The 9,450-nt window shown below is 51.3% G+C and overlaps 1 protein-coding gene across 16 annotated transcripts in view; it reads left to right on the forward strand.

The window, feature by feature from the left end:
* The window catches only part of CDC14B (cell division cycle 14B), a 102,680-nt gene extending 94,984 nt beyond the window's left edge, over window positions 1-7,696 (forward strand). For 8 of the 16 annotated variants that reach the window (XR_005353939.1, XM_038526830.1, XM_038526826.1 and 5 more), the window contains one exon: window positions 15-3,726. Coding sequence is in view for 12 of the 16 variants with exons in the window: in XM_038526826.1 (XP_038382754.1) it covers window positions 15-51 (37 nt within the window). In the remaining 4 variants the exon portion in view is untranslated. Of the gene's footprint in view, window positions 1-14; window positions 3,727-6,422; window positions 6,487-7,365 lie in introns of those variants that run through there. The other 8 variants (XM_038526820.1, XM_038526824.1, XM_038526823.1 and 5 more) reach the window with 3 other exon arrangements.
* Window positions 7,697-9,450: the final 1,754 nt, after the last annotated feature.

The following is a 9,450-nucleotide window of genomic DNA, read 5'->3' on the forward strand; positions in this document are numbered from 1 at the left end:
TTCTCCCCCTGTAGTCCCTCCATTTCAAGGACTAAAACAGTCTTGCATTAAATAAAAACCTGTGACCAGAACTGAAGGAAGACTCTAGGAACAGAGAACTACAGCAAGACTTAGCACAATTTCTTTGGAAACAAAGCAAAATTGCAAAGGCCTTAGCTGCTTTCCACCTAAGAAGTTTATTCAATGAAGACAATGTCCATGGGAGTTTAAATAACTACTTGAGTCTGGGCACAAGCAGTGACTTGAAGAAGACCCAGCTCTCTTTTGGTAGAAACGTCTCAAGTTGAACGACAAAGCTGTTATAAATTCCGTCTCAGGTGTAAATATCAAAGCCCTCTGCTGTCAGGAAAGCTGACCAGTCTGTGTGCTGCCCGTGTGTCCCTGTGATGGCAATCATTTTAGCTGCTGGCCTTCAGAAGTGACGATCTGATGGAGGTTTTTTACGTATTTATTTTCTGTTCACCCTGTGTCAAAATTTATAAAGAGAAAACAGGCATTACTGAAGTGGTACTTTCTGTAATTTGATACTATTTGGTTTAACCATCCTCACTTTAGTATTTGTACTGTTGTTGTACTGGTAACTCCATTAAGTACCCAAGCTGTTTGTCTTCCACCGAAGAGTGCTTTATTAACAAGAACCTGTGAAAACCGTGTTTGTAAACTGTTGGATGTTCTGATACAAAGTGGGACTTTGGCAACCTAAACTGGAAGAGACTATGAGGGTAGTATTAGAGGAATTGGGAGGGCAACCAGTCACAGAGCTGGAAGGTGATGGCAAAGTCATTCCTGTGTGTGGGCGAGGGACTGCAGGATGGACGCCACAGCTGCCCGCTGAGCAGCTGCCGGGTCATAGAAATCAAAGCCCTAGTTCCTTCCATGCATGATAAAAAAAACACAACAAACTTTTGGTGTTTCTCCTTGGAAATAGCCATCCCAAATAATGGTGGCTTTAAAAAGGGGGGAAAAAAAGGTACTGCTTTATTAGGGTCTGTCTCTGTAGCATTGTGGATTTCTGTTTTTATGTGATCAGCCAAAGGCCTTTCACGCCCCCTTTGATTTCAGTGAGAGTTATTTGCATCCGGATTTCAGTTGTTTGTAAATAAGAGACTCACCGTTGCCTTTGGTTAGGGACTACAACTAACTCTTTGCAGAGTGCCTTCACCCCCCCCACCCCACCCCCACCACAGAAACACAGCAGAGTCTGTGATATAAAGCAATCACAAAAACAATTTATTTGCTGCTAAAACAAAACAGTGGAGCCCCAAATAGAATTTTTTGCCTGTCCTGGTTTGAAGAACAGGGGATACAATATGGAAAGGCTATAGAAGGCACATGTCTTCACATTGCAAGATGAATGAACCAGGTGAGCAGGCAATTCCATTTTTAAAAGCTGCCTTTTTAACAAAACTAAGAACAGTAAGAAGCAGTTGGAATAAACAGATCAAAGTCTGTTAATGCAAAAAGTTACAAGAAGGCATGGCTCCATTTTGATATTTCCTCTCTTGTGGAGTAAATGATAAGGTTGACTGGCTTCGAGGGGAGATGGCACATGCCATCATCTTGGTCAGACAAGGGGCTCTTCCCCGCCAGGTGTAATGGGTGTAATGCCAGTTTTTAAACCCCGGAGACTAGATCTCAGAGGAAAGGTGGTTTCCTATCCCTGGAAGTGAACGAGGTACAAAGACCCATGTACCAAATGGGAGACAGGAAGACCCCTCTTGGGTAAGCTTTGGATGGGAAGAGAAACATTCCACTTGCTGTCTTGTGCTAGGAGACAATACTCAGTATTCAGACTGTGTGCCCTTGCATAAAACATTGGCTTCTCAGGGCAATTCTTCTTACTTTGACAGTTTTAAAGGCCATCTCCTGTTTAAATAATCCAGGTAGTTCTGAAAATCAAACTTCCCTCTGAACTGCCCTTGGTTTGGCTTTTTATTCCATCAGAACAAGCTCAGTGTGCTGTCTCCCTCACAGGGAATAAGCCATTTTGTGTCCTGGCCAAGAGTGAAAAATCTGGGCTTCAGTGTTAACCACAGTACTTCTTATTTTACAAATTGCCTTTTTGTGTTGGCTGCTCAAGTTACCAGCTAAAATTGCTATCACTGTGGCTCTTTCTAAAAAATCTTTGTACTTAACTGTCTCACTGAAATGAGTCCTAGGAAACTAGTGATTTGATCAAGAAGTGTTCCCTGGATCACACCAAGACTAGGGTGTGCTTCAGGGGATTTCATAGCTCACTGTTCAACTTACTGAGAGCGGATCTGGAAACCAGGAAGCCTCTGGGTCTCACTGATGGAACGTTCTTCCTGCTATGAATAAGAGCGGACTCTTTTTTCCCCAACAGAAACTTAAACACACCCTGAATCTTCTGAAATTCTAACTTCAAGTCCTTGTCATGGAAAGACTGTTGCTATGGAATATGAAATAGGGAGAGTCAGAGAGAATCCTTTAAACTTAAGAGCCTTAAATAACTTTGAAAGTACACCAAGACAGTTTCCATTGGAATTAAAATTAGAAATGAATATTTTTAGGTGTCCTTGAAGCTTTTTGGGAACTTGTGTCCAAAGTCAGAGACCGTCCAAAGGAAGGGTGTCTGCAAAACTGGGTATCTAGAAGTATAGACAGACTTCTATTTTGTAATGCTAAAAAAAAGCTAGAAATCTCTTAGTTGTCCACGAAGAGGGGTAAATCCTGAGCAGTGTCTCACCAAAGCAAGTAGCCTTCCTTGTCCACTTTGCCACTTCTGGGTGGCACGCTGCTCTCCTAGTCTCCAGCATTCATCTGTTCCAAACTTGGCCCCATTAGCCTGTCACCCACCTACTTCATCCTCTTCTCTCCTTTCCCAGGGGTGATTTCTACTCTTTTCTTGGGCCCAGACAATTTTTAGAGGAGTTCCCCAGTGTTCTCATGAGGCAACTGCATTTGGAGCCTAATGGCTGGTTGTGCGCACCATGCGGGCCTCCAGGCCTTGGGGTGTGTGGTGCCAAGAGCTCCTGGAGGCTTTCCTTTGCTTGAATCACCACCATTCATGGCAAATGAGCAATGCTCTCTTTTGATGTTGGTTCTAAAAGTAGCTTGTTTCTCTTCGTACATTTTTAAAAGTAATTATTGCAGCTTGGAAGGCAGTGCTCATCAAAGACAACTTTAAAAACATTTTAATTCTTTACTAGTTACCTCCTGCTAAAGCTGTTCTGCTAAGGCTGGCTCCTGCTCTTCCATTTCTCTAAATCTGAGTACTCATGTCGCCAAGTGGAAATACTACAGATGACTTTTAAAAACTGGACAATTCACGTATACTGTGTAGGACATTACCTCCTTAATTGCCCAGTAGAATTAACTGTCAGCAGATGTGTCCATCTGATTATAGTATTGCAGTTTTATATTAATAATTTGCAGTTTTATCTAACCTGCACTCGTGTACAGATTATTAAAAGTTTTAAAATGTAACTGATGAATCAGTATTTGATCAATCACTGTCTTGATTTTTTTATTAAAATGTATATTTCTAATCATATTTTATAAAGCCTAGAGAACTGGTTGAATGTTTATTTTCCTGAAGGTATTTTTAAGATAAAGCTTCATAATGGCCTGTAAACTTTGCATATCTATGTAGTTTGATATATATTGTTGAGTTTGAAAATCTTGTGTATTGTACTGGTTTTATACAAAATATTGAATAGTGAAAGTTGTATAATTATAATCATATAATTAAAAGTATTAACCAAACAGCCTTTCACTTTATTGTATTCACTTACCATCCTCAATCATGGTAGGCAGTGGTCAAAATACAAACTGGATATAAGCTTCTGTATTAGTTTGCTACTAGACTGGGTAGCTTGCAACGATTCATTTTCTCCCAGTCCTGAGGCTGGAAATCCAGGCTCACGCTGTCGGTAGGGTGGGTATCTTCTGATGCCTCTGCTCTTGGGCTTCGTCATGCACCCCAGTCCCTGGGTCCAGTCTGTCCTCCTCTCCTGACACTATCATGTCATGAGGAGAAGGGTCCATCCTAATGGCCTCACTGTAACTAAATTTTTTAATTATTTTTTTTTCTTTATTTATTTATGATAGTCACAGAGAGAGAGAGAGAGAGAGGCAGAGACACAGGCAGAGGGAGAAGCAGGCTCCATGCACCGGGAGCCCGATGTGGGATTCGATCCCAGGTCTCCAGGATCGCGCCCTGGGCCAAAGGCAGGCGCCAAACCGCTGCGCCACCCAGGGATCCCCGGCCTCACTGTAACTAATTCCCTCTTAAAAAGCCTGTTTCCAAACATAGTCACCCTCTGAGGCATGGGGGTTTAGGGCTTCAGCTTGAGAATGTTGGGGATATAGTTCTGTCCACAACACCTCCCTTAAGATAGTGAGCTAGGGGCTGTTAGGAAGTCATTCTGTAAATACCACCACTAGCTCAACTTATGCCAGGGTTTGACTTTGGAGAAATTACTGAGTATATGACACAGAATCAGGCCCTCCAAGTCATTTTTTTTTTTTAAGATATTATTATTCATGAGAGACAGGCAGAGACACAGGCAGAGGGAGACACAGGCTCCCTATAAGGAGCCCTGATGTGGGACTCAATCCCAGGACCCTGGAGTCACGCCCTGAGCCAAAGGCGGACGCTCAACCGCGGAGCCACCTGGGTTTATCAGGCCCTCGGAGTCTTGGGGGTTGTAGACTGTACCCCCTCATGGTGCCTGCCAAGATCAGGGCTCAAGAGCTGGGCGAGGGGCAGGACCAGCGCTAAGGCACCCGCAGTCTGATGTCCAACCCAGGATGCCACCACCGTGCCGCCTCTCCACCGCCCCTCTGCCCCTCTCCTGCGGCCTGCGCCCCACAAACTAACACAGAGGTGGCGTCTGTGATGGAGGAGCTTGTTCTGTGAGGAGTGCCTGTGCTGTTCCTGAAAAAACTCCACTCTGATTCATGCCAGGATACAGGGTTTCAAAGTACAAAGCACGGGGACCCGCCTTCTCCCTGCATCCACACCCCTAGGGCACTGCCACTCACGGAGTGTGGCCCACAGGCCGACCCGCAGGCGGCCAGGGGGGCCCCCACCCCGAGGGTGAGTGCTGGGTAGGGGGCAGCACGGCGCCCGGAAGGCCCCGGGGGGCCCAGCGCGCAGGGCTGCGGAGTGTGGGCAGCGAGCCGGGAGCCCAGCCCCGGAGATTGTCGCCGTCCCCCGTGGTGACCAGCCCAGCTCGCGCTGCCACCGCACACACTTGCTGGAGACGCTTCTGCTTTTCGTTTAAGTAAAATGAGAAGAGGAATTCCCATCTTAACGATTAGTATCAGAGTTAAAGGAGAGAATCCATGCAAAGTGCTTAAAACAGTGCTGGCACGGAGCTTTCCATTAATTTTTTCATACATTTAAGATAATTTTTCTGTAGATAATTAGGAAACAAAAGATTATGATGGATCCCAATCCCTCCATTTCTGGTACCTGTGGGGTCTTATCTGGGGTGCTGGTGCCAGCACCGGGCGTCCTGCCCACCTCCCGGGGTTGGAGTACTGTGGGGCGGGGAGGGGACTCGTCCCCAGGGACGGGGTGCGGAGGCGGGATGGGGACCAGGACTTGGACCGTAGAGTCCCAGGGGGTCGGGGTCCCCGCCAGCCATGCACTAGAGCAGCGCTCCATGGGGTTCTTCCTGGGCAGGGCTGGTTATTAGGGGAAAGTCTTACAAAAGGCGTTTGTGCTGCACAGGAACATGCCGAAAGGTGCAGAAACTTAAAGCCTCGGTGCAGGTGTGCTCTGCCGGGAGCAGCTCGGTTTAACTGGAGCAGGGATTCTGGAAGCAGGCTGGGTGCGAACTGCTGCTCTTTTTTTTTTTTTTTTTTTTTTTTTTTTTTTTAAATATTTTATTTATTTATTTAGGATAGTCACAGAGAGAGAGAGAGAGAGAGAGAGAGGCAGGGACACAGGCAGAGGGAGAAGCAGGCTCCATGCACCGGGAGCCCGACGTGGGATTCGATCCCGGGTCTCCAGGATCGCGCCCTGGGCCAAAGGCAGGCGCCAAACCGCTGCGCCACCCAGGGATCCCGCGAACTGCTGCTCTGATTAGCTATGTCACCTGGGCCAGGATGATGGTTGTATGAGGATTAAGTGACTTAATGCATTCATTAGAACAAGCAGCTGGCCATACCAAGAGCCTCACTGCCCTCTCCTACAGACCCCTGTGTGCCCCCCTCAGAACAGTGGCAGGGCCCTGCCACCACGGACACAGTATGTCCCTATCACAGGCTTAATTTCTGAGCTTACTGGGAGAACAAATGCACTCCGGGCACAGCCTTCTGAGCGCCACCCCCCCCCCCCCCAAGACACCCCTGCCTTCTGCCCTGGAGGTGCTGGCCCAGCCCCTATAGGAATGGCTGCCCTCCCCCGCTGCCTGGCCTTGGTCTCTAACTGTGTCTCATCTCTTTGCTAGCAAGTGTGCATGGCTTTGACATGCTTCTGGATCACAGGTGCTCCATCCCCACTGACATGCCCAGGTAAGGAGGCCTCTCGCCGGGCGGATCCCACGTGGGCCGGCCATCACCAGGGCCTGGCTATGGCCCCTTGGATGCCTGTACGACTGGCTGAATGTCATGTGTTTAACTTTGGGAGGGAAAGAAAGAGAGGAGGAGGTAGCGTGATTTGTGCATTCTTTTCATCGGAGAAAACAATGGTTTCTTCTCTGGGTTGTTTCTTCATATAAAAGCAGATGACGGTTCTTCCTTGTGTAGGACTCTGCAGAGAATGGCATCCCCACCCACCACATTCCAGTCACAGCTCCAGCCATGGGGTAATGCAGACACCCTCGTGCACACTTTGGGCCACCTCAGGAGGCAACCCTGCCCCCCCCCCCCCCCGCCCCGCTGGGGACTGGGGAGCAGTGTTGTGGGGCAGAGTCATGGGAGCAGGCTCGGCTGCTCTGAGGACCTCCCGCAAGTGAATCCTGCGGCCTGTTCTGCTCTGGCCCGAGGCCCAGCAGGCAGAGGGGCTGCAAGGAAGGCTTCATGGGCCAAGGAAGCAGTGGGGGACTCGGGCCTCAGGAATGGGGCTCCTGTTTGTGGGACTAGGGGGTCCTGACGCAGTGAGCCGCCTTCCTGCCTGGCCCGGGCTTATCTGCCCCCGCAGGCCGCCACGCAGAGACGGTCCCCTCCCCGAGCGAGGGCTGTGTGGTTGCCAGCGGTGGCCGGCAGCTCTCAGGGCAGGACGGGCAGAGGGGGTCTAGCTTGCCGCCCCGGGCCGCTCCCGCTGTTGGAAGCGCCTCTGCTCCAGCTCCTGGCTTGTCTAGGGACGCTTGAAGCTAGGCCTGGCCCTGCCCAGCAACCCCTCAGACAGCTTCTGGCATCACAAATACAATGCTGTCCTCCTCCCTTTTGCAGCGATAATTGGCTGTCTCGAGCCGTAACCTTTCTAGACCGGCTTTTAATCTGGCTTGGGACCCACAAGGACCAGTGCTCCCAGGAGGACCTGCCGGTCGGCGGCACCCAGCAGCACAGATGCTGTCCAGGGCACGTCCAAGCCTGTGCCTCAGCCTCAGCAAGACCGTGTGTCGTCGTCTTCCTCTGGGCATTGAAGTTTCAGCCGAGGCGAGAGCTGGGCTTACCCGTGGGCGACCTGCTGGGATGACTGGGATGCACAGGGTCCCAGCTGGCACCCTCTTGGGGGGCCATTCACTCCCAAGCCCCCAGTAAAGTGTTTCTTGGAACTTTCTGATATCAGGGGCCCCTATGACTTCTCCGATGGAAGCTGGTCTCTCTCTCTCCCCAGAACGGTTCGGGCAGAATTTTTTGGTGAGTTCATAGGCCGTGTGTGGCCTCCCTGGCTGTGCACCATCCACCCCCAGGGGTGTTGCTCAGACAGATGCAGTGCGAAGGGCAGCCCCTCGGGTACCTTCAGGGACCCTATTCACCAGGCTTCCCAGGGCCCCACTCTGGGCACCTGCAAGGTTGGTGAAAATCCCTGTGGGCTGTCTTCCTACCCTAGGGTTAGCTCCCTGGGTTCCGGGGCAGGGGAACCAGGGTCGGGGTCACCACTTCACTCGCCAGGCCAGGCGGCCCCCACATTTTTCCCACCTTCCATCTTGCTGAGAACTGCTCCAACCACCCTGCTCCCTCTCTCCCCACCGCCCTCACCACGAGACACCCACTGAGGGCTGACACCGACCGGGTGTTGACTGCCAGGTGTTGCAGGGATCACAGGACCCACATCAGGTATCTCGTCCTCTGTGGTGCTTGGGTGTGGCGGGGTCGTGCGGGTGAGCCCCCTAGCGGGGTGGCTGCTCCCACCTTGCTGTCCAAGAACACTGGGGAGCCCTGCAAGCTCCGGGGAGACGGCTATGCGCCTGGACGCTGCTCTGACCCTGTAGGATGGGCACCCAGGCCGGCCCCTGCCATGGGGCCAGAGTCCTGCACGGTCGTGGTGCTCACAGGGCGAGGTGGTTGGAGTGCAGGAGTCCTCTCAGCCACAGGGCCAGGCCCAGGGCTGGCTCCCGGGAGCCGTGCTCTGGTTCATCTGGACCCGCGGCCTCTCGGGCGTCGCTACCTCTGATGCCCCGGAGGCCTGAAAAAGCCAAGAGCACTCCTCACCCCATCATGTTTTCAGGACCGTGTCAAGGGACTCCCTTGTGCCAAGTGTGGTCGCTGCATTGCTGCCCCGGCAGGGCCTGGCCGAGGCCGCGCTACCCGGCCCCTGGCCTCCCCTTTCCCTCCCCGGCAGCTGTGCCCTGGAGCCTGGTTACACACGTGGGAGTCTGAGGCGTGTGGAAGGAATGCCGGGCTCGAGGACCAAGTCCCGTGTCTTCCTCACGTCCTGCCTCTGTCTGCCCAGGGGACTGGTCAGGGGCCGAGAGACGTTCTTGCCCTACTCCCTGCCTCGGAGTGTGCCACCCACAGGACAGCACGGAGCCGCCCTCCTGCACCCTGTCTCCCCAAGTCATAGGTTCCCCGGGCAGCGCGGGAAGGGGCCCCTGCAGACTGCTAAGACACCCAAGTGAAGCACAGAGCCTTAATGCTCAGGGTGACCCTCAGGACTCAGTTGGGCTGGTGACTCAGTTCAGAGGGAGGGGAGGTGGCAACTGGCACAGGCACATGGACAGGCTCCTGGGGAAATGAGGTTCTTGGCTTAGGTGGTGCTTACAAGGAAGTTTTGTGCATTTATCCATATTGTTTTGCAATTGTTTTTTTTCTCTAATATTTTATTTTTAAGTAATCTCCACACTGACCGTGGGGCTCAAACTCACAACCCCAAGATAGTCACATGCTGTACCGACTGAGCTCGCCAGATGCCCCTACAGTAAAGGTTTTTTAAAATACCTGCTTTTTTCCTTCCTCGTTCCCTTTACCATGTAAACACAGACCCATCTAGGATGTGCCAGGCAAAGCCTCACATATGTGGGGCATGTCACGGGCAGTGGTGCCAGCTGCCCCAGGGCCTTCAGGTTGGTGTTGGAGGATCAAGAGAGGAGG

The sequence above is a fragment of the Canis lupus genome, chromosome 1 (genome assembly GCF_011100685.1).
Source record: "Canis lupus familiaris isolate Mischka breed German Shepherd chromosome 1, alternate assembly UU_Cfam_GSD_1.0, whole genome shotgun sequence".
In the NCBI taxonomy this organism is placed as follows: Eukaryota; Metazoa; Chordata; class Mammalia; order Carnivora; family Canidae; genus Canis; species Canis lupus.